This window comes from Squalius cephalus (genome assembly GCF_949319135.1).
Source record: "Squalius cephalus genome assembly, chromosome: 11".
NCBI lineage: Eukaryota > Metazoa > Chordata > Actinopteri > Cypriniformes > Leuciscidae > Squalius > Squalius cephalus.
In genome coordinates, this window is record NC_137132.1 from 32,429,026 (window position 1) to 32,455,315 (window position 26,290).

General features: G+C 36.5%; 3 protein-coding genes across 3 annotated transcripts; all 3 read left to right on the top strand.

Annotated features, from left to right (window-relative positions):
* Window positions 1-2,159: 2,159 nt before the first annotated feature.
* On the top strand, window positions 2,160-3,101 carry or55d1 (odorant receptor, family 55, subfamily D, member 1; the record flags this gene model as incomplete). The annotated part of the gene is made up of 1 exon (XM_079887006.1): window positions 2,160-3,101. One exon carries the CDS (start codon window positions 2,160-2,162, stop codon window positions 3,099-3,101), a length of 942 nt encoding a protein of 313 aa, XP_079743132.1.
* A 14,265-nt stretch (window positions 3,102-17,366) lies between these two features.
* LOC307167249 (olfactory receptor 52E8-like) lies at window positions 17,367-18,350 on the top strand (the record flags this gene model as incomplete). Its single annotated transcript, XM_079886236.1, has 1 exon — window positions 17,367-18,350. One exon carries the CDS (start codon window positions 17,367-17,369, stop codon window positions 18,348-18,350), a length of 984 nt encoding a protein of 327 aa, XP_079742362.1.
* Window positions 18,351-22,455: 4,105 nt separating this feature from the next.
* On the top strand, window positions 22,456-23,400 carry LOC307166607 (olfactory receptor 52Z1P-like; the record flags this gene model as incomplete). Its single annotated transcript, XM_079885067.1, has 1 exon — window positions 22,456-23,400. One exon carries the CDS (start codon window positions 22,456-22,458, stop codon window positions 23,398-23,400), a length of 945 nt encoding a protein of 314 aa, XP_079741193.1.
* Window positions 23,401-26,290: the final 2,890 nt, after the last annotated feature.

Sequence of the window (26,290 nt, forward strand, 5' to 3'; positions counted from 1 at the left end):
TTAATTTAATTAAAACGCTCTTCTAAAGGCCAGTGAAAGCATAGGCTACTGTCAGTTAAGTCCTATTCGGACGCTAATATTGTTTCTCATGGGCTCGTCCGGTATTTTAAACATTTGAAGGGGTAAGTCGGTGATTTTAGTGCCGTCCGAATCCATAATATAAGTGTTTTTCTCACCCAACCCGCGTAAAAATCCCTGGCCAAATTAGTACCTTCTGTTTTTTGACAAACAGGTCTTGTGGTAATTTAATTGCCGTCTGAATCCACATCTCTGAGTTTACAAGAGATTCAAAATTCACGGTTTAAATCCTTTTTGATCACTGCCGAGCACCGTACGCAAGATGTAAACTTTTATTACTGAAATGCTGGAAAGTATTTACAAGAACAATATTTCATCGCAGCTCCACCTCAGCGAACAAAAATGGGAAAGAGAAGAAGGCACGTACATTTTTGAAAAGGTTATTGTGGCAGCAATATATGTTACAATTTTAAAATATGTAGGCTAGGCTATTATAGGCTATTATAGTTTGGATTATTTTTTATAATATCCAATAATCATAATAAATTGCAATTTCAACTATTTCTGAAGTGCTTCATTTATAAAGATCACCGCTTTCTCACATAAACAGCCCCTGCACGAGAGAATAATTGATCGATCGATATCAAACAATTCAGCACCATCGCCACGGACAGCTCCGGGTAACGTCGCACGTAAGAAGGTATATCTTAAGCAGCTTCCTAAGGTATGGTTGGGGGAACACACTTAGGAACATAAACAACTTTGGTAAGATATATCTTTCGAGCTTTCTTAGCGCGCTAAGAGTGAGCGTTATCGGGAAACCGGGCCCTGTGTAGTAAATGCCGCTCCATTTGAAAGCAGGTGATGGCAATTTACTACTAATCAAGGAACGGCTTTACTGACGAGATGCGCATAACAATGTCATGTGATATATCGCCCAGCCCTAGCTTTAGTTCTCTTCAAATTTCCATTGGAATAATTAAATCTTAGACATTTGAGAAAACAGCAATATTCTGTAAATTTTGCTTATTAAAGTTAATTCTTAAAAAAATCTTAAAGATTCCTAAAATGTAGTGTTTTCTTTCCATTAAGTGCTTTAATTAGTAATTCAATTAGTAATTCAATTGAATACCATTAAATACTATTAAGTAAGTGCTTTAAACCAAATATAGTGTTTTAGAAAAGTGTTCCAAGAATGAAAACACTATAGTGTTCTCTATAGAAAGCCTTAATTTTGCCTAATCATATTTGATTTAAGCTACACAATCAGAATTTTTTTTTTCTTTCCCTTTGGTCAACATTATTTTATTTAAAAGTGGCTGGAGTAGCTGTGGAACACAGTCAAAAATGTAAACAGTGTCCAATAACTGATGGTGCTAATTAATAAATTAGTTACTTGACTGGCATTTAAGCAGATTAAAATCTTTAATTTGGAAAGTTTTTATTTTTATATACAGTATATATATATATATATATATATATATATATATATATATGGAACTTTGACTCAACAAAACATTTAAATTTTTATCTTATAGGTGATGCCTTCATTTGACTTAATTGCACCCTCATTTTACCTGAAACAATAAGGCCTGTTAAGATTGCACAACCTATTCTGTCCTTCCAAAAGTGAATCCTGCCTCAAGCCATAACCATTAAGGAAAACAATAACAAACAACAGTAATAATAATGTCAAGCTGTTGTCCCTGCACTGTATCAGGGGAACATGGAATATTTAAGAGAGGTAGCATGACCTAAATCAGAAGAGGGGGAGCTATAAGAATGAGATTTAAAAAGCCTTTGCGCATGCTGTTATAGATTTTAGGCTTCATTTTACAGACCTGAAAAACTAAAATAATTTTTTTTTTGTTGAAAAACTAAAAGAAAAGATTTGTTGATCTAATGTTTAGCATGTTTTAATTATTAAATCTCTAAGCTTCCTTTGCTGCAACTCTGAGCATAAAATGCAAACCACATTTGAAGGTTAAACGACACTTGTTTATGCTTAAATGTATGTATATTTTTGCTTATATTGTTAATTGCTTCTGTAAACATATTTTCTGTGCATTAACTGTAAACTGTTAAACTAAACTGTAACTATTAACTGTTTTACGTATTCAAAGTTAACTTTGATCCAAGGAATGGATGACAGAACATTCAACTTCTCTCATCAGGAACTCTACTTGATTGGATTCACGGATCTGCAAGAGTATCGGCGATACCTTTTCATTCCTTTTCTTGTAATATTTGCTTTCACGTTGTTCGCAAACTCAATTATAATGCTAGTGATTGTAAAAGAAAGCAAGTTACATGCACCCATGTACATTCTGATCGGGTGTATTGCAGCTCTTGGGTTTATACAGCCAATATTTGTTGTTCCAAGAATGTTAATCAGTTTTCTGTTTGGTAGAAATATGATTTACAAAGATGAATGTCTTGTTCAAACGTTTTGTCTGCATATGGCAGGTTTTTTCCAGTCGACAATTTTAGTTCTGATGGCAGTCGACAGATTTTTTGCCATTATTTTTCCCTTACAGTACCATGACTATGTAAACGTTAAAACATCAATAATATTCTGTTTGTCCTTTTTTTTCCGTAACTTGCTTTGTGTTGCTACGATGGTCAGCCTGATTGGGCCACTCTATTTTTGTAAATCAAATGTGATTTATCATTGTGTTTGTGAGCATACATCAGTTGTCAATACAGCCTGTGGTGATGTGAGCAAGAACCATATGGCTGGAACAATCGCTTTCATCTTAGTAGCATGTGACTGTGCATTTGTAGTCTGCTCTTACATTGTTATTTTTGTCATTATATCTCGCTCTCCTTCTGGTGAGTCACGCCAAAAAGCCATCTTGACATGTAGCACACATTTAATGGTCATAGCGGTGGCATTTTTCTGTGTTGTTGTTGCATTTGTTGGCTACAGGGTGCCTACCATACCTAGAGATATCCGCGTGTTAAGCACCTTGTCATATCATCTTATTCCGAACTGCTTTAACCCAGTAATCTATGGAATTAGAACAAAGGAAATCAGAGTTCAGGCTGTTAAATATTTATCTAATAAGGTTGAATCATATTAACTTTCTCTCTTTCATTTTACTTTAATGGTTCATTGTACATGAAGGAAAATGTCTGTTATTAGTTTGTGTATATATGAAGAGTTCAGAGTAAAAGCCTCTAAGTGCCATCTGAAATTTTCTTCTAGAATGATCATTTTTATCAAGCTTGTATATTTAAATTAAGTTATTTCACTTAAATGACAATTCATAGGTAATTTTCATTGCCATTTAAGTGAAATTACTGAACTTAAATATATGAGCTTGATAAAAAATGATCATTCTAGAAGAAAACTTCAGATGGCACTTAGAGGCTTTTGAATCTGAACTCTTCATATACAGGTGCTGGTCATAAAATTAGAATATCATCAAAAAGTTGATTTATTTCAGTAATTCTGTTAAAAATGTGAAACTTGTATATTATATAGACTCATTACATGCAAAGTGAGATATCTCAAGCCTTTATTTGTTATAATTTTGATGATTATGGCTTACAGCTTGTGAAAACCACAAAATCAAAATCTCAGAAAATTAGAATATTACATGAAATCACACAGTAATTACACAGTAATCCCATGGTCATTGAACCAGGTTTTGGTTATTTTGGCAGTGTGGGCCGGTGCAAATCCTGCTGGAAAATGAAGTCAGCGTCTCCATAAAGCTTGTCTGCTGAAGGAAGCATGAAGTGCTCTGGAAATGTCCTGGTGGACGGCTGCGTTGAGTGGACAGCACAGTGGACCAACACCAGCCGATGACATGGCTCCCCAAACCAACACAGACTGTGGAAACTTCACACTGGACTTCAAGCATCTTGGATTGTGTGCCTCTCCATTCTTCCTCCAGACTCTGGGACCTTGGTTTCCAAATGAGATGCAAAATTTGCTCTCATCAGAAAAGAGGACTTTGGTCCACTGTGCTTTATTAAATCCAGAGTCAACGCAGCCGTCTACCAGGACATTTCCAGAGCACTTCATGCTTCCTTCATTTTCCAGCAGGATTTGCACCGGCCCACACTGCCAAAATAACCAAAACCTGGTTCAATGACCATGGTATCACTGTGTAATTACTGTGTGATTTCATGTAATATTCTAATTTTCTGAGATTTTGATTTTGTGGTTTTCATAAGCTGTAAGCCATAATAATCAAAATTATAACAAATAAAGGCTTGAGATATCTCACTTTGCATGTAATGAGTCTATATAATATACAAGTTTCACTTTTTTAACGGAATTACTGAAATAAATCAACTTTTTGATGATATTCTAATTTTATGACCAGCACCTGTGTATATATATATATATATATATATATATATATATATATATATATACATACATAGACTGTATATGATATGTGAATGTATATATCACAAATTTTCATTGTGCTTTCAGCAGTGTTTAGCCAAAAACTGACCCTTTGACATTACCAATATCCATACAGAAGTAGAAGTAGTTTTTTCCCCCAACTATTTATGGAAACCCTATGGCCAGCTTTGGCTCCATGCAGGCGTGATGAATAATTCTTCAAGCAAAAGCAACTGAATAAATATTTGAATTCTACCAATCCCGATCCGAATTCTGAATGTAGCCTGAATCATAATGAGATCATGTTTGTTTGTTGGCCAGAGAAGAACTGGCCTGGCTTCTCCTAAGGTTTTTCTCCATTCTGTCACCTGATGGAGTTTGGGCTCCTTGCCACTGTTGCCTCTGGCTTGATTAGTTTGGGACACTTAAAATTCAACAATATTATTGATCTGACTGTACTGCTGCTGTTGTATGAGAACTGGACTGAGCTAGACGATATAAATGAAGGTGACTTGACTTGAAACATTTGCTGTAGTTCTAGAATGATAATAAACATCACATTTTATATAACAAGTAAATGCAAGTATTTTGTAATAGATTATAAATGCACTTTAACATCACGTCTTAAGAAATGAAGAGGAAAACTGTACTGCCTTTTTAACCATTATTGATTATGCAATGTAAATTTAATGAAAATTTAAATAGGTTTAAATGCATTTTCACTGCAGTAATTATCTGTCAAAGTGAAAATTTGGGTCACGGGGCGGCTCACTGTCCTTTCCCAATCCTGTTCCCCTCTCTCCTCCCATTGCTTTCTGTCACCTCTGCATATACGTTAGGCACTTTAAAAGGGTGACTGGAACTCAAGTCGCTCACATTAAAAGCTAAACTTGCTGTTTACGCCACTCTCCCACTTCTCAGATTGGGCTGTTTTGCAATTTTGTCTGGCCCAACCAGTCAGTGGTGGGCAGATTAAATTATTATTAGTTTTTTTTCATAATTAGTCACACTAAATTAACCGGTTAAATAGACAACTCTAATATTTCCACATGCGGATCAACTTTCTACTGCCACAGCCTGCTGTACTTTCTGCATGTCTTGATTGACAGATGTCTCGTCCAATCAGCGGTGTTTCATTCGCAAAATATACCTACCTTTTCCGTTTTGTCTGACTTGTCATTGTGTTTTCACTTACTGCTAAGCAGATGCCAAGTGACTAATAAAGACTAATGCCATGGGATTCTGAAGCCACAAGAGAATTCATGACAGTACAAGTTAGCACACAGTATAGCAATCAGAATTGTGACTTGTAAGCCAGTAAGTTCCTAAGCAAAGTTCTTCACTTATGGGTAAAAAGAAGTTTGAAACACCTGAGCAACAGTATAATGTTAGCGAACTTCCCAGCATCGCCTATACTGCTGGGAGCTGTGTTTAGATGATTATGTAAATATATGCTGCACACTTTTCTCTCAATAACAAAATAAACACACAACAAAAATGACAGTGGTGAGAAAATAGCAGTTAAGAAAGCATCTGTTCATAACAATGTGAGAGCTCTGAAATTCTGACCTCAAGTCAAATAAAGTCACTTCATGTTTATTTATATAACACTTTATACAATTTAAAGCCAGCAGCTTTACAGTATTAAAGGTAAGGTAGGCAATTTCAGAGAGGATATCAATAGCAAGCTAGCTTTGAAAGAAGATTCCATCCTCCCTTAGAGAGTCTCAAAAGCCACATCTCCTTCAAAACATATGAACGCACACAGCAGAGTCTGCAAAGCATCACGAGAGACGGCGTTAAATTACTGCAAGTCTACAATAATAATGAACATAAACAACTTACAGAACTCTTATTCAATCACTGGGCAGAATGAGCACCAGTTCTAATGTGTCCTGGGCTTACAGTACCTGCTCGAATCCCTGTGTGAATGTTTTAGTCTTAACTATTTCTTCTTATTTTTTTACTCTTCTTAAAGACCAGCAGCTTCTCAGTCTTTTTCTAGACTGTTGCAGATGAAGCTGGTGTTTGGTGTGTTCTAGGTGTCAAGGACTTCAGATTTTTTAAAGTCGACATTTATGTAATCTTGTTTTTTAAAACTTACAAATAAGCCTGAGCCTCGAGCCGAGACTCAAACGCGGGTTTCCTTGTACACAGCTATGGCATATTGACACAGCGCTCCTACATAACAGCTTATTTTTATCAGTTCTTTTATCTTTGGATCGTTATATTTCCAGTAAAAGTGGACTTCAAAGATTTATTATACTGTTGCGCCCTCTATAAGCCATGAATGATCAGCGACTAGTAGGGGGTGGAACGGATCGCAGTTGATCCGTGACCCGTATGGACCAGGCCCCATGGTTCGGCATGCATGTGATTCGTGGATTAACTGCTAAATTTAACCATCATAGAGTTAAAGATTATAATTTGGACGTGTTTCGTCTTGCCAGTTTACACATTCAAACAATTTTAAACGCGGAAGAAGAGGCAAAATTGGGACTCGCGCGTTTTCTGTGCACACAACCGCACCCGAAGCGCGCACAAAGAGAGAGAGAGAGAGAGAGAGAGAGAGAGAGAGAGAGAGAGAGAGAGAGAGAGAGAGAGAGAGAGGTGTGTTTCAGATAGAGCTCGAACACTGAATTGATTCCTCTTTCGCGTTTCCTTGCCCTTGAATGGACACATAAACACAAAATGATGTCAAAATACCCATCTAAATGCCCATCTTGGCAAGTATTCTCTCGTTTATGACATAGTTGAGAAAGAAACCAGATGTTTGTTAACCAGTTATCTCTGTGCAAAACTCTGCGCAAAACACCGACGTAGTGTTCAGTCCATAGGTATGCGTGTTTGAATATATATGTGCGCAGGCGTGTAGTCCTTCTTTACAAATCAAGAAGAAGAAGAAGTTTTATTTATATAGCACCTTTCCATAGCTCAAGGTTGCTTTACATTTGTACATTACAATACATTTACACACCTGCACACACTACAATCACATAAGGACACATATAGTCACATTATCCAAAATACATGTTAAATAGATATGTTTTTTGCTGAGTCTTGAATGTAGCCATATATGATATATTAAGAAGTGTAAGGAGTAGTGAATTCCATAATTTAGGAGCATTAACACTAAATTACCTTCCACCTACAGCTACGAAGACGTGCAATATTACGAAGATGGAAAAAAAGAGTTTTTATCAAGAAGCCAAAAGGCACCAAGGTTACGAATAGATGACGAAGGCTTAACATGAACTCCATCAATATCAAAGGATAGGTCCATCCTTTTGACTGAGGCAGCAGAGCCAATCATCAGTATCTCATTTTTTTATTATTTAATTTGAGGAAATTCAGGGACATCCAATGCTTGATGAAATCCTGCATTGGATGGGTGAAATCCTGACTAAAAAGGTTCAAAAAGACCATTGACATCTAAATATGATCGCAATTGCGAAGCCACAAACTTTTCAAGGATTTTGCTTAAGAATGTTAAATTAGATATTGGCCTGTAATTGTCCATGTTTAGATGGTCAAGGCCTTTTTTTTTAAGAATCGGGGTCACCGCAGCCATTTTTAATTCTGCTGGGACAATGGCAGAAGCCAAACTACAGTTTATCATATGTGTTATAAAGGGTGCAACCTTGAGGACACACATCGTAAGCAACACAGTAGGTGTAGGATCAAGCCGGCAGGATGTGGAATTAGACTTCACAATTAGATCACTTATGGCAACACGACTAGTCAAAGTAAAAGCAGAGAGAGAGTTTGTTGAGTGAGCTGAATCAGATAACATCAAATGAACATATCAGTCACTTGTATGAGGAGTGTCTTTGGTGATGGATTCAGTGATTGACTTCAATTTGTCTGAAAAGAATTGGTAAAAGCTATTCACAAGCAGAGCCCGAAATAACATGTTGTGGTGGATTAGTAAGTTTGTTAACCATAGCAAAGAGTGATTTTGGCCTGCACGTGGAATTCCTAATGGTAGAGGGGTCAAAAGAGGATTGCATCGTTGAGGGCTGTATGGTAGTTGAGCAAATGTTCTTTAAAGGCCAGAGAGTGCACAATGAGTCCAGTTTTCCTGTGTAGTCTTTCTAAGCGGCGACCCTCAGTTTTCATCGTTAGTAGTTCAGGATATCCAAAACCTATATACAGTTAAAATCTCCAGTGCCTCTACAAAAGAGAGTGGCCATTACCCTTCTACAGACTCAACAGGCATTGGCGTGAACACAGCATACAACATTTTCTGGGAGGTGTGTGAGGCTTTGATGTTTTTTGACCAAGATCTTTACAAGACCTGCAATCAATCATTGAAGGGTTTGAAAGAAAATCCAGGTTCCCTTTCAAGGGAACTCACACTGTGTTGATGACGACACTTTGGGGAATGCCTTCTGCGTTCAGTCTGAAGCACTTAGTCCAATTCTGATTGGTGCAACAGCATACTGTGACAAAGAACAAAGAACTGCGTTGGGCCACCGACCTGTCTCTCCACACCACCAAGGAGACAGCCCGTATTATCAGCCACTCCATGGCAGCTCTGGCAGCGACAAAGAGGCACTCATTAATAATATAGAATTCATAGACAATTGGAAAAGTTTTTGGGGCAAACCTGACCTGTTGAAAAGAGATGGTATTCATCCCTCCTGGGATGGTGCTGCTCTTCTCTCTAGTAATATGGCTCATAGTCTTAGAGCTCAAACATGACAAATTGAGCACCAGGTCAAGAAGCAGACAGACTGGCTTAACCGACCGTCTGCTAGCGGCATCGCGTCACCCAGGTCAGATAAATCCCATCACATAGAGCCTCTTTCACCTAGCTATCATCATATAGAGACTGTGTCTGTTCCCCGAATTTGGAAATCCAAAAAACGTTTAAACCCATCTAAGGTTAAAAATTTAATTGATGTTTAACAAATAAAAAACAGCTATAATACAGATGAGCAAATGCTAAAGCTTGGGTTGCTGAATATTCGATCGCTTACTTCAAAAGCACTCATTGTTAATGATATGATTTCAGATAATAACCTAGATGTGCTGTGTTTGACAGAAACCTGGCTAAAACCAAACGATTACATTACTTTAAATGAGTCCACCCCACAAGATTACTGTTATAAACATGAGCCTCGTCTGAAACGCAAAGGGGGAGGTGTTGCTGTAATTTATAGTAATATTTTCAAAACCACTAAGAAATCAAGTTTTAAATATAATTCTTTTGAAGTGTTAGTGCTTAATGTAAAAATATATAGTATAAATGATAAATCACGTTTGAGATTTGTGTTGGCTACTGTATACAGGCCACCAGGGCACCATACAGACTTTATCAAATAATTTGTGGACTTTCTATCAGAGTTAGTACTGGCTGCAGATAAAGTACTAATTGTTGGTGATTTTAATATACACATCGATAATGAAAAAGATGCATTGGGTTTGGCATTTAAAGACATTGTAAACTCAATTGGAGTTAGACAACACGTGTCAGGACCTACTCATCGTTGTAATCATACTGTTGAAAACTTTTTCTTCGTCGAAGCAGAAAACCAGGAGACGATTAGGATCACGTTCAAGAAGTTATATTCTTTATTGAGGACGTTTCTGCAGTTACTTTACATGGTTTCTTTATAGGCATTTCAGTGGGCTGTCCCTAAAGGTGCTGAACTTATACACAGCCTTTAGGGATGACTACTGCTAAAAACAATAGAGGCAATTACCCCCAACTGAGCTGATGGTACCCCCCCAAATTGTATAAATAACACATGGTCACGAGAACGAAGACTTTGTAACATTCACATATAGTTCAACTCTGAGTAGGAAGATTAAAGACTTCCCCAAAAGGTATAAACAACAAATGGTCACGAGAGCTAAGACTATGTAACCTTCACACACAGTTCAACTCTTAGTTGGAAGATCAAAGACTGACAAAACCCCTGACTATTACAAGGTTTAGACAGCTGACTTAAAGCTGACTTGCATTAAAGAGTAAATTAAATTTGATATTCCACAATACTCTAGATCTAATATTATCACATGGAATAGATGTTGATGCCGTTGAAATTCTGCAGCAGAGCGATGACATCTCAGATCATTATCTAGTCTTGTGTAAATTACATTTAGCCAAGGCTGCAAAGCCGACTCCGTGTTTCAAATATGTTAGACCTATCACTTTTGCCACTAAAGATTGCTTTATCAATAATCTTCCTAATCAGTTTCATCATCTTAGCATCCCGGATAGCTTAGAAGAACTTGATATTGCAACAGAAACTTTTAACTCTCTCTTTTCCAGCACTTTAGACACAGTTGCTCCTTTGCACTTAAAGAAGATTAAAGAAAATAATCCAACGAACGATAATCGGTACAACAAGCACACTCAGGCCCTTAAGAGAGCAGCCAGAAAAATGGAGCGCAACTGGAAGAAAACAAAACTAGAGGTATTTAGCATTTCATGGAAAGAGAACCCTATTAGAAGAAAATAAACATAATCCTAGGTTTTTATTTGAAACAGTGGCTAAACTAACGAAAAAGAAAGCTTCAAACACAGAAGTTTCCAAGCAGCACAGCAGTAATGATTTTATGAACTTCTTCACTTATAAGATTGATAATATCAGGGACAAAATTATAACTATGCAACCGTCTACTACAGTATCGCATCAGGCAGTGCATTGTAGTCTCCCTGAGGAAAAATTTGATTCATTCGTTGCTATAGGAGAGGAAGAATTTACTAAACTCGTTAAATCATCTAAATCGACAACATGTATGTTAGACCCTGTACCGACTAAGCTACTGAAAGAGATGCTTCCAGAGGTCATAGATCCTCTTCTTAATATCATTAATTTGTCTTTGTCTCTAGGATACGTACCAAAAAACTTTAAGCTGGCTATGATTAAACCGCTTGTTAAAAAAAACGCAACTTGATCCTACAGAATTAGTCAATTACAGGCCGATCTCGAATCTACCTTTTCTGTAAAAGATACTAGAAAAGGCAGTATCTTCACAACTGTGTTCCTTTTTAGAAAGAAATGATATCTGCGAGGATTTTCAGTCAGGATTTAGACCGTACCATAGTACTGAGACTGCTCTCGTTAGAGTCACAAATGATTTGCTCTTATCATCCGATCGTGGTTGTATCTCTCTATTAGTGTTACTCGATCTTAGTGCTGCGTTTGACACCATTGACCACAGCATTCTTTCAAATAGACTGGAAAACAATGTTGGCATTAGTGGAATTGCACTAGCATGGTTTAAATCATACTTATCTGACCGTTATCAATTTGTAGCAGTAAATTAAGAGATGTCTCATCGATCACAAGTTCAGTATGGCGTACCACAAGGCTCAGTACTAGGACCGCTGCTGTTCACTCTGTACATGCTACCATTAGGAGATATCATTAGGAAACATGGAATTAGCTTCCACTGTTATGCCGACGATACTCAGCTCTATATTTCTTCAAAACCTAACAAAACTTACCAATTCACTAAATTAACAGAATGCAAAGCTGATATAAAAAATTGGATGACTCGTAATTTCCTACTTCTAAATTCTGAAAAAACAGAGATTCTAATTATTGGACAAAAAACTTCCTCACGTAATAACCTAGAATACGGTCTAACACTTGATGGCTGCTCTGTTAAGTCTTCGTCGTCGGTTAGGAACCTGGGTGTGCTCTTTGATACCAATCTTTCATTTGAAAGTCACGTGTCTAGTATCTGTAAAACCGCATTTTTCCATCTTAAAAATATTCTAAATTAATATTAAAAATCTAAATTACGTCATATGCTCTCATTGACAAATGCGGAACAATTAGTTCATGCTTTCATGACATCAAGGCTAGATTATTGTAATGCTCTACTGGGTGGTTGCCCTGCATGCTTAATAAACAAACTACAGCTAGTTCAAAACGCAGCAGCAGAGTTCTTACCAGCAGGAAGTATGACCATATTAGCCCAGTTCTGTCAAAACTGCACTGGCTCCCTATTAAACATCGCATCAATTTTAAAATATTGCTGATGACTTACAAAGCTCTAAATGGTTTAGCTCCGCAGTACTTGAGCGAGCTCTTAACGCATTATAGTCCTTCACGTCTATTGCGATCTCAAAATTCCGGCCAGTTGATAATACCTAGAATATCAAAATCGACTGCTGGCGGTAGATCCTTTTCCTATTTAGCACCAAAACTTTGGAACAATCTTCCTAACATTGTCCGGGAAGCAGACACACTCTGTCAGTTCAAAGCTAGATTAAAGACACATCTCTTTGACATAGCATTCACATAATACATTATAGACTTCTATAATTCAGTGTTAGGCTGCATAGATTAGGTCAGCTGGAACCGGGAACACTTCCCATAAATCCTGATGTACTTGTTACATCATGAAAAGAATGGCATCTACGCTAATTTTAGTGTCTTTGTTTATCCCGAGGTCTTCCCGCAGCCTGCCGGATCCAGGCCGTATCCAGATCTGACGAAGGCCCATCGCCTGGACCCGATGATAACGCAGTGCTGAAGTGCCAACTAGTCTCTCCCTATGAAGGATCCCTTTCCCACTCTACAGATAAAGCGTCGTCGGGAAAACTCAATTTGCGTATCTACCCCGAATTGATAAAATAAAATAAAATTCTGAATCAAAACTATAAGGAAACACCAGTAATTTGTTTAGGCTTGGTTTGTAGGGAATAACAAACCTGCACACATATATTCAAATGCACATAACTATAGAACCAATTCTTAATGCGCATGTGACCGCCATCAGCGTTTCTCACAGGATCGCGTTTAAAGTTTGTGTAGAGAGAATGGTGTCTTCTTGGCGGCCCCTAATATAATAACAAATGATCATTGTGACGGAAGCGAATCAATCAAAACTAACTTTAGCTGTAAAATAACTTTATTAAAGAACCGCTATAAAGCCAAAACATTCTCTGTTACCTTAAATTATACGTTTATCTCTGTAAAGCTGCTTTGAAACAATCTACATTGTTAAAAGCGCTATATAAATGAAGATGACTTGACTTGACTTGACTTGACTCATGGCTCAACCTGTCGAGCATTAAAGAGAAGGACAGGGCCTTCCTCCTTGATGCCCCTCTATCACCTCCTGGTCTCTTCGGCAACGCTGTAGCCACAGTCATTGAGAGATTTCAGGAGGCAAAGAAACAGGCTGTAGCTTTTCAAAAATGTATACCCCGTCGCCATAAATTCCAAACGCATCGAGTGTCAGCGTCAAGAGGCTTGTTCCTCTTGTAAATTTCCTGCATGCCTGGGTAGCGCTACTGAATATATCTCAATGGGTGGTGCACACTGTCCGCAAGGGCTACAGGCCAACCGAAGCTCAAGGGTATTCTCAAAACAGTGGTGGGCCACTTGGGAACAAGACGTTCAGGCCATAGATCTCATTCCTCCCCCAGAGAGAAATACCGGGTTCTTCTGTCGGTATTTATACTTCCGAAAAGGGTTACGTCAATGCTGACAATTCCGTTGATCGTGTGTCAAATCATATCAGAGGACTGGTTTGTCATGATCGATCTAAAGGTTGTTATTTTCAAATATCCATCCTGCCAGAACACAGGAAGTTCCTGAGGTTCGCATTTGGGGGCAAAACGTACCAATACCGAATTCTTCCATTTGGCCTAGCACTGTCCCCGCGCACTTTCACAAAATGTATGGATGCAGCCCTGGCACTACTCAGGCTCCAGAGCTACTACTAGCTCTACTACTAGTTCTCAACTACATAGATGACTGGCTGCTTCTGGCTCAGTCTCAGGAAATGGCAGCAAGGCATCAAGATGTCGTGCTTGACCACATGAAGCACTCGGGGTTAAGACTCAATGTGAAAAGAGCATGCTCACTCCGGTCCAACAGACATCATATTTCAGAGTCGTATGGGACTCAGACACAGTGCAGCTTCAGGGCCTTGTAGACCATAAGTACAGGTTCATGGACTTTGATGGTGGCTAGCCAGAAGTGTCATGACTCGTTTGACTTAAATTCAAAGCTACAGTATGTCACAAGCTTGAAGATGGCAAGCTCTCCACTTTCTTTCCGCTACTTACAATGTGTGTATATCTTCTCGCCTTCCATTGTCAATTGCACTCATTCCTGTTGCTTTTCTTTAATCTGGAAACACATGTGAGTGTCGAGCATCCATTTCAAACCACTAGCTGTCAATCCTACATAATGCACTTTTAAGGTAAAAAGCAGATTTTGTTAGTTTTATTAACATTAAGTTGCTGAATTGCATTAAGTATTACCATTATGTAACTTAATGAAATTTACAGTTAAACATTGTAAAATATACAGGCACCGTCACACCGATATGTAATCTTGGAATACCTGAAACACTGACACTGTATTTTTTACAGAGAATTCCTAGCAATCACAGCTGGAGTAAAAAAATTAGATTGTGTTAATATATTACAATACATTGAATAATACATAAGGATTTTCCGCTTTTCATATTGTGATAAATATGTGATGAAATATTTACTAATATATCATAATGTATGTAATTTTATATTCAGTAATACACTTTATAATATATAGATGTAATTGTGATCAGATATGATACTGCATGTGTAATATACTGTATTGTAGATATATTTACTCATGCATTATAAACATATATAGATAAATACATAATCTAATATTCTTCTTGTATTTTACAATTGTTTACATTATAAATGTTCCATATTTTCAAGATAGTTAACAAAAGCACAAAAGTAAATAACAAAAGTATTTAACAGTGAGACCTCACTGTGCTGAGGAGTACACAGCCATTACTTTTAAAATATAGTCATCATAATCTTAATGGCATTTGGCCAATCGTCAGCCGAACCACAGGCTCTACTCTTCAGCACTATGGTAACCCTATAAACACAGACATACCAGAAAACCTTTTAAAATCCAAAATTCTAGAACATTAAACACTAACAGATCTCCCCCTATATTAATATTGAGCAAAACACTCAAATAACACATAATTTAAACATTTGCTCTCTTTTAACAGTCAGAAGCAAAGCATGCTGGGAACTAGAGAATCTGTGGTTACTCATTCTGTGAATGCATGTGTATATATATATGTGTGAACATACATTTACATGTATATGCGAACATGTATGTGCAATATATGTACACAATAAAGTGATAAAACTTACATGTAATGCTATTCTTGTCTTCATTTATATATTAATATATAGCCATACATGGTCAATGCATATTTTACATTTATGCATTTGGCAGATGCTTTTATCCAAAACACTTCTACATTCTTATCAGTTCTTGCTTTTCCTGGGATTTGAACCCATGACCTTAGCATTGCAAGCACCAACGCTCTACTGTTTGAGCTACAGGAAAACATATATTGCATATATTGCAGTATATTGAAAAAATATAAGGACTAGTTTCCCATATATGGAAATGTATTATGTAATATATCGCATTATATTTTTCAGTATATTCCCATATTTTTGTTCCGTAAGGGGTAGTCAGCCAGATCCGGGCCATATCCCGAGCCTGGTTTCCCCAAGGATTTTTTTCTCCATTCTGTCACCTAATGGACTTCCTTGCCACTGTTTATACAACTTTGTTGTATTATTTTCATATTATCACTGTGAAGCTGCTTTGATACAATCTGTATTGTAAAAAGCGCTATATAAATAAAGGTGACTTGACTTGACTGTCACCTCTGGCTTGCTTAGTTGGGGACACTAAATATTCAACAGTATTTTTGATCTGATTGCATTGACACCATTGTGTACCTACATCGATACCTTCGGTATAGATAAATAAGCTAAATTAATAACTAATGATTTTTACAACCAAAATTAATCAACACTGAACTTACTTAAGCTGGACAATGACACTATTTTCTTCTAAAGCTGCTATACAGCCGAAACAAACTTTGTTGCATTATTTTCCTGTTATCACTAAAAGGCTGTTTGAAACAATCTGTATTGTAAAAAGAGCTATATAAATGAAGTTGACGTGACTTGACTTGACTTGTCAATGATGTTGCAAGAGTTTACACTGCCTTACTGGACAATTAGAGACACTAATACTGGACACTTACACTATCTATGCTATAGCAACTAAAACCACAAACATGAACCCCCTCAGCAGAGCTAATTAACCAAGACAAAAATGATCTAGTAATTGGTTCATTCTTCCTGGAACAATAATCTTCTGCGTGTTTGAGTGGATGGAATGAGGTCATTAGAATGTATACAAGGTCAGTGGCTGTATAGTTTTTTGTCTTATTCCTATGGGAGCATAGATCAAACTCACTGTATATATGGTCCCATTCGAATGGCTTCAAGTCTTAATGTGGGCCCCTATTCTACAGCGAATGACCAAACGACAGAGAAAGCAAGACACTCAGGCAGGTATGTTTCCATGCACCCGAATCTGAGCAAATATGATTAAAGTGAACAGAAAAATTGATAATGTATTTTATTTTCATGTAAATGTAAGAATGAATGTATATTTCAATTGAAAATAAACTTGTAAGACTTATAATTGCCTTTGTTTTGGGGTGGTTACCAGTGATGCGATTGTTGTGATGTTGCAATTTCCAATTTTGACAAAAATACATTTTTATTTGTTTTGTTGACAGGTCTTTTAATTTACAAAAAGTACTTTGTTGTAGTTACTACCTATGCAGGCAGGATGAGAAATAGCCTGGGAACAAAGTCATGAAATTCCAACAAGAATGTTGCTCATGAAAAAAACTTTAAGAAAGGCTAAGACAGGAGAATGTACCAGACAATTGGTGGATATTTCATACATGATACTTTTGCATTTGCTGGTGTAATTGTGTTTTCAATTCATTGAGTAGCTAAATATGTGATAACTGCCATTTAATATAGAGGTCACAATGTGTTGCTGAACTATATGGCTAATTCCAAACATGATGTTTATTTAATTCCATCAAGTGATAAATAATAATCATTTTGTACTTACCCTGTAAAATAGGTTGCAACGACCACATTCAGAGTGCCATGATTGAGGAACTCCAAGAAGCAAACATCTCACATACAAAGTTCTTATTTATGGGATTTCCAGAGATCTACAAATACAGACGTCTGCTTTTCCTACCATTTTTTGTAAGTTACATTTTGGTCGTGCTGGGGAATTCTTTGTTGATTTTCGTGATCAGAAATACAGAAAGTCTTCACAGTCCAATGTACATTCTAGTGTCTGCTTTGGCAGTTGTTGACATCATTGTACCCACTGCCATTATCCCAGCAATGCTTCTTGGTTTCCTCTTTGACTTGAATGAAATATCTTTAACCGGATGTTTGACACAAATGTTTGTTACTCATTTCTTTTCTTCTGTAGAATCCACCATACTTTTAGCTATGGCTTTAGATCGCTTTGTGGCCATTTGCAAGCCATTACATTACACTGAAATCATGAACTCAGCCATGTTTATGAAACTGCTTATTTTTACATTGATCAGAAGTGGCACTATAATGTTTGCACTGGTTGCTTTGGCTTCACTTTTGTCTTTTTGTGGGTCTAATGTTATCCATCATTGCTACTGTGACCACATGGCTCTTGTTAGCTTGGCCTGTGATTCAATAAGCAAAAATAATGCAATGGGATTAGTTGTGATAATCTGTTTTGTAGGAATTGACATATCTGTTATTTTCTTCTCTTATGTGAAAATCTTGCATGTTGTGTTGGGGGCTGCAGCTGGAGAGGATCGTTGGAAAGCCTTTCATACCTGTGGTACACACTTAATGGTTATGATGTGTTTTTACTTTGTAGGGAGTATTACCTTTCTATCACGAAATCTTCACATTCCAATCCCAATCGATGTAAATACCTTTCTGGGTGTTACGTATATAGTACTTCCTGCAAGTGTCAATCCAATCATTTATGGTGTACGAACAAAAGAAATAAGGAATGCTTTATTGAAAATGTTCAAAATAAATATAAATAAAGTTTCCATTGTAAAGGTTTCAACAATAAAGATTTAAGTGTCTGGAAAGTCATTCAATTTGACACGTTGTCTATCTATTAACCTCAGCCACTGAAATAGAAATGTTTGTAGTCCTTATATAGTATAAAGTGACTTTCATGGTCAGAAATAGTGATCATTGCCAATAAACCATGTTAATCTGTTATCTGCATCCTCAGAGGAATTGAAGTCTGTTCAGCTATAAGTTTCAGGTAAAACATCTTGTTTCATCTTTATCTTGTTAATGGAGAAAACATTTGGGAATCACTATCTTGATTTACATACCAAGTGCTGTTCTGTTCACTGTTTCATATAGTACACTGTAATAAATGGATTAAATGGATACTCTGTAATAAATTGATTTTTTTCTATAAAATTGAAGTTTCAATGAAAATGGAAAAAAATGGAAACGTGTGCTTGTAGCTTTAAGGTTACATATATCTTACCTGCTAACAGTCAAGTTGTTGGTTTACGTCTAAAATGGAGGCATCAGGAAGTAGTTACTAATATTAAGAACAATTCAAAAACAATCCTGTTTTATTGCAGTTAGGTGCATACGAACAATTAAAAAAGTAGGAGCAAACATTCTCATCAGCCTCTTTTAGTGAGATAAGTGGATAGTAAGATATAGCTTTGGCAAAATGTATTCAGTAATTATATATGGGTAGTATTTAGTCATTACACTGATGCCCTGAAAGATGCTTAATCCAAAGCTTTCTCCAGGATGACTACAGTATAACTGCATTTAGTATACTAAGTTTTGGATGAAAGTAGCCTCCTATAAACAACTTAAACATTTTTAAAGTTGTGACCTCTAATATCTGTGCATATTTAGGTTCATTTCATAAGTTCCACGAAAACAGCTACAAATTAAATTATCTCGACACTTCCTATACATTGCCACTCTGTTTACATGAGAAGGCACAGGTTGGTAATTTGCTCAAACTCATTATAAATATTATGATAGCTCCAACGAAAGGGCTCTAAATTAAGCAGTGACAACAGATTAAATGAGTTTAGGGATCATCAGAAAATCCCAAAGTGATCAAGTGTGCAAAGAGAGCGCCAATTATAACCACTCCAAAATTAATTAAATAACCATCTACTGGATACACCTGCTCATAATTGGCCACTCATGACCGAGTTGCTCAAAATGTTAATGAACATAAACTGACTAGGTAAAGTAAACAAAAGAGCAATTTACCTGAAGATCCCCATGTGTGCATATTCTTTTAGTTAGTTTAGTTTATTTGTATAGCACATTTAAAAACAACGTGAGGTGGCCAAAGTGCTTTCCATTAAAACAATATTGCAAAAAATACAAAAACCATTAAACACCAAACCAAAAAGACACTTAGAACACAAGACAACAGTAAAACAAGGTACAATCAACTGCTAATGTAGCTCAACCATGCGCCTGGGCAAGGAACCATACGCCTGGGCAAATCTCTTGTAAGATTTGTTGTGTTTGGATGATTCTAGATACCTTCATGATTATATATGTCAACAAAAAAATACTTATTAGTAACATGAAAATTACCTTTCTTTGGGAGGGTTTGCCTTCGCCATTGCTTCCTGGAAGTAGGGGTAGGAAGGTGACAGCCTCGTGTGACTTTTTTTTCTTTTCTTGAAATTCTTTATTTGGTTGTTTGCTTGCATGTCATTTAGGCATAAAACATGGATAACATCTATAAAAATACTTACAAAAGGAAAATGACAACTATACACTGCGGCAACTATAGTTGCCGGATGGGCTTAAATGGGTTAGAGGCAAGAGGGCCAGTCAAGCATGTGAGTGGGTGACCTAATGGAGCCAAATACTAGACATTCTGCTTTAGCTTCATTAAATTGTAAAAGATTCTGTGCCATCCATAATTGAATCTCAATCAAGCAATAAATAAAAGCATTTAATTAATTATAGTGTGCTTTAGACAGGACACATTTCAAAGACATATGTTTTCAGGTTTGCATGTCTGAAATAAAAATGTCAAATGGGAAGTTGTTTTTCCATAGTTAGTAACTATTGAAGAACAAGCCCTTAATCAAATTGTCTATGTGGTCTATATGGATGCTGAAAGCCTATCGCAGCATCTTAAACTGTGGGCAGGGGGCATCACCACAAGAAGAATAAACTCTACACAGAAAGGCTCAGGACCAGGGACCTTCCTGCTGTGACCCACATACTTCAACTTACAGTATTTGGAACGTTACACAAAATCACACATGTGAAACAAAAAGATTTAGTTTGATATAGAATGCTGCTTTTCCCAGACAGTGAAGGTGGATGGAAAGCAGGGATCATTACCGTTAGCTATTTTAAAAAGTATCCTAAAGCAGCCTTGTTCATTAGAACATGTAAGTTGTGATGAGTAGAGTATCCCACATAGTAACATTGTGAGGTCCCAGATCCGGCCCATCTGGCACATGTGGAATGATGATCTGGTCCACATGCAGCGTGGAATGATGGCCCTTGGGTGGCTCATTCCTGTTTGCCAGATCTGGGCCACAAACAGGCCATAGCAATGCCACATGTCAGCCAAGAGCAAAGAAATAAACCAGAACTGGACCTTATCTGAGCCACAAAGTCTGTGTATATTAAATATAGAGTCATCTCAGCCTTAATAAGCCTGTTAACAAGCAGAATCACTGAAGGAAAGAAGAGAACAGAAAAGGAGATGAGCAGAAACACGAGAATTACAACTGACTTCAGCCACAGTCTTAGATGAAATCAACTGAAAATTAAAGAAGACATTAAATCTCTCAAGATCTCAGCAGCATTAAACGACTCCACAAACAGCATTACCAGCTTCACTTATTACTAACCAGACTGACTTTATTTTTGTTAGACATCTACAAAAGTTGTTATTGAGAATTAACAGGGGTTTAACTCTAATGTGTTTCATTTGAAGTCACTATAATGGTGATTAGTGTGTTGGGCTCTTAACTCTTATCATAATTTTTGTCTTTTTTGGCTGCTGTGACACTGTGTTTGTTAAACACATTTGCAGTAGTAAAGGAAGAGGCAAACAGGATTAGGCCACCCAATAGCTGTCATTCCACCCTGCATGTGGGCTAGATCGTCATTCCATGTGGGACAGGTCTGGGCCGTCACAATGTTGCTATGTGGGATGTTGGGGAACAAAAACGTATAATTTTTACTATGCCATTTTTTCAGTATAATTACTGTTGTACCGCTGAATTTATGTTGCAAAGTAATTAAATATAATACATTTTAAGTATTTTATTCTTTATTTTTAATTTTAGATAATTTAGATTAGTTTCAAACCATCCTATAGTCTTCTCAAATCAGTGTCAATTGGGTGCCCACTGTGACAGCTTACCCAATATAATGTGAAAAATTAACTAATGATGGCAAAAAAAAGTGAAAATGTTGAAAAACTGTGATTAGTAAAAGGACACCTAGGATATATATACTTTATGAATTGAATGCAGCAGTTATGTTCAATGTTGGATAATGTATCTGGTAAAATTATGCATTTAATTAATTCACCCATGAAGAGCATCCTGATTTAAAACGGAAATAGTGGCTATTCTAATTATTCTATTGAGGGGTGTTCATCTCATTTAAGTGTAAAATAAGTTATATAGTTAATCTATATCAATTAAGAGTTATATCACTAAATGTTTAAAGCAAGAAAATACAATCCCAACAGTCTTACAAAAAAAAAAAAAAAAAAAGAAAAAAGAAAGAAAACACTGTCTGAAAAGAATGCTGTGACTAATTGTGTTCCAATTTAACAAGCCCCAAATCCCCATGCAATGCTGAGGGAGGGAAAGATAGAGTATTTAAGAGCAGGGAAGAGTTTGCTCAGTGGTAGGGGAAGACAGAACAGGGATAGATAAGACAGACTGTTTCATGGGAGTACAGGAGAACTTTAAACTAAATATGAAAAACTGTCATTTTGCCTATTTCTTCTTGATTTTTTATGCTTAATATGTTCAGATAGGTAATGTATTGTCATTGTTTTGTATATATTTAAAACGTTTATATTTTCATGTATTTGACACTGAGGTTAACGAGTTACAAAATATGAGGAATAACTGCTGTTTATTTTTGTTGTTTTATTTTTGAAGGTCTGTACTACACACTTTAAAAAAGCAGAATGGGTGACCAATCAAACAACGTCTCTTTTACTGATTTCCAGTTCATTGGATTCAGTGACCTTAAAGGGTACCGGCCTCTACTCTTCATTCCTTTTTGCATAATCTTAATCTATACATTATTTGCTAATGGCATTTTGATTATTGTCATTGCAAAACATAGAAAACTGCATGCTCCCATGTATATTTTAATTGGACTTATTGCACTTTGGGGGTTCTTTGTGCCCATTTACTTTATTCCAAGGATGTTGGTCGGTTTTTTGTTGGACTGGAATACAATTACAAGACATGAATGCCTAATACAAATGTTTTGTTTGCATTTTTCTGGTTGTTTCCAGTCCACCATATTGCTTGGGATGGCTGTGGACCGATATTTTGCTATTATTTATCCTTTACGTTACAATGATTTTGTAAATATGACAAACTCACTTATTTTCTCTGCAGTTCTTAGCATTCGGAATGCAGTTGTCATTATTGCCATGGTTGGTCTAGTTGTGCCACTTACTTTTTGTAGAACAAATATGATTTACCACAGTTTCTGTGAGCATACATCTGTTGTCAATCTAGCTTGTAATGATATTTCTAAAAACTATTTAGCTCTTACAGTAGCTTTTGGTGTAACATCCAGTGATTGTTTTGTGATATTCTGCTCTTATGTCCTGATTTTTGTAGTTATATTTCGCTCTCCTTCTGGTGAATCCCGCCACAAAGCCATTCATACATGCAGCACACACATAATGACCATAGTAATAGCCTATATTAGTGTTACTGCTGCATTTGTTGGGTATAGAGTAGCTACAATACCCCGAGATATCCGTATATTAACTAGTGCAATGTATTACCTTGTTCCTGCAATATGTAACCCTATTATTTATGGTCTCAGAACCACAGAAATTAGAACTCAAATTGTGAATCTTTTTAAATTTAATAAAGTTACTACATATTGATTGTCAAATACAGTCCATCTAAAACATTTATAATAAGAGTTTTGTCATTTTCTTTTGCAAAAAATTGTCTATTGTAGCTTTTGTTTTTTCATCCAGGATGTCAAATCCAAGTCTGCAGAAAAATTCCAACCAAATTATTTTTTTCTAGTTTGTTGTTCACCATATTGTCACATTTTATGTGTGTTTTCATTCATGTCTGGTTTTCTAGTGTGTTTTGTGTGTCGATTGGTTCTGTCATCCTAGTTTCCCGTTTGTCTTGATTAGCATTTGAGTTCAGGTGTGTCTAGTTAATAAGTCTCGTTAGTTCCTCTGTTTGCAGTGTACTGAAGTCCTGTGTGTCTTTCTGTTCAGGGTCAGTTCTACGTTTTGACTACGTTGGTTGTTAATTCCTTATTCCAGAGAATCTCCAGTGTTTTGTAAAGTTGTGAGTTTGTTGAATAAGTTTAATAAAGAGAAGCTTCTGCATCTGGATCCTGACAACTTCCTCTGTACTGCAACCAATGTTTTGTGACACATATGTGCATGAGTTCATTCTACTTGCTCTCTATTGGTATTAACTGCAGTTCCATTGCACTCATTTAATAACTTAATTTAAAAAAAAAAAAAATTCCAATTAACCGCTTTATTATCGTGTTCATGCATTGTAAACTGTAGTATATTTTTTAACCAAATTGAATAAACATAAATGCATTCTTTACTTCCACACATAGCATGACGAAACTTAGTGTAGGCTATTTACTAGTTGCCAAGTTAAGACAAAAAGGGGGGAAAAGAGAAGGTTGCGGGTGTGTCTCGCTCCTTCCCTTGCAGTATGCCATGGGTGGGTGTTTCTGACACCTGCATACTATGGGTTCTCTTCATCTTCTACAAAGTATAAGAAAGAAAAAAAGTTGAAGTCACTTTGCGGTAGACAGGCTCCCTGGAAGTATGGTGTTCACATTGGAAAACTAATACTTATGTCTACAATTTAAGTAATTGCAACCTTAAAACTCATAATTCAGGTGAATAGTATTATATCAACTAATATTTACAGTATTAAAAAAAAACAAAAAAACAGAGGATTCTACTCACTCCTCTTACTTTAACTCACTCCTGTTATTTCTGTCATATGAGTAACAGGATTGAAAGTAACAGGATGGATTTTTTACTCAATAGTTTCTTCACTATTACAGTTCTCAAGGTTTACTAATCGTGAAAAGTGTTGATTATGTAAGGGATAATCCACGGCTAGCCATGCATTAAAGGATTTTAATGCACGACGTAGAGGCGAAGAACCACCCGACGCGAAGCGGAGGGTGGTTGCCTCTACGAAGTGCATTAAAATTCTTTAATGCATGGCTAGCCGTGGATTATCCCGCTTATACCTTGGTTATTTGCCAAGTTAAAAACAAGTTAAAGCTGTAACTGATGTTTACAGTGTAATTTTTTAACAGACGTGTAAAAATGACGGTTATTTTCTTAAGTTACGGCTCGTTAGTTCTAGCACTCCGTCCGCTTTAAATAAAGTAGAGCCATCGGATTGCTTTTATTTGAATGAATTATCACATTTATTTAAATTCATTATTAAAAGAGAGAGACAGAGAACTGAAAGAGAAGGAACAGAGAGAGAGAGAGAGAGAGAGAGAGAGATGCGTGCGCGAGACCGCGAGTTACCTGTGTGCGTCTCTTCTTTAAAGTCTAGCAACAGTCCCCTCGTTGCTTAAGCATATAGCTAACTTAATGATTCTTTAATGGATTTATTAAAATTATTTTTGAATGACAGGCAACACTGACAGTGACAAGGCAATCTTTATTTGAACTAATCATGTCATTTATTTATTGTTAATTCTTTGTGCCACTTTTTGTCATTCAGCGTCTTCTTCAAGTCTTCTATTTCGTCTTGTGCCTGGGCCCATTTCTCAATATTGCCATATTCACCATACAAATTAAAATATATTCAAAAATGATCCATTTATCCTACCTAAATAAACGTTTTCATATGTGTCTCCAGAGACAATTTATATAAGTGTCTCTCACTCTGCTTGCAAGTGTAACTGTGTTACTATGGTTACCAATGTAGCGGATTAATTTTGAACTGTAATCAAACTGACTGGAACTACCTGTGCATTAAACGGTTTTACTGCACACCTTCCAGCCAATCAGAATCGAGTATTTAAACAGCCCACGGTATAAAGCATTATATTTACAGCTATAGCATTATATTTACACCGTAAAAAAGGGCCAAATTTTGACAGTAATAATGCTGTTTTCCATTAAAACAGCAATATACCATAGAAAAAATGCATTCTGGGTGATATTTGTCGTTTTCGAGAAAGTAGCCTACAGGAATATACTGTCAATTAACAGCGCTCAAAGTCGACACTCAGCGGCTACACTAATATAGTCCACTTGTTTGAGTGAATAAAAACAAGTGAGTTAATTCAGACTCTGATGAACACCTGCTGTTAACAAGCAGAATCACTGAAGGAAAGAGGAACAAGAAGAACAGAAAAAGGATTAAATCAACTGAAGAGAAAAGAAGACATTAAATCTATGAAGATCTCAGCAGAGGAGGATTAAAGTCAAGTCAAGTCATCTTCATTTATATAGCGCTTTTAACAATGTAGATTGTTTCAAAGCAGCTTCACAGAGATAAGCGTATAATTTAAGGTAACAGAGATTGTTTCGGCTTTACAGCAGAGTTAAGTTATTTCCATCTAAAGTTAGTTTTGATTGATTTGCTTCCGTCGCAATGATCATTTGTTATTAAATTAGGGGCCGCTAAGACGACACCATTTCCTCTACACAGACTTTAAACGCGAACCTGTGAGAAACACTGATGGCGTTCACATGAGCATTTAGAATGAGTTCTATAGTTATGTGCATTTGAATATATGCAGGTTTGGAATTC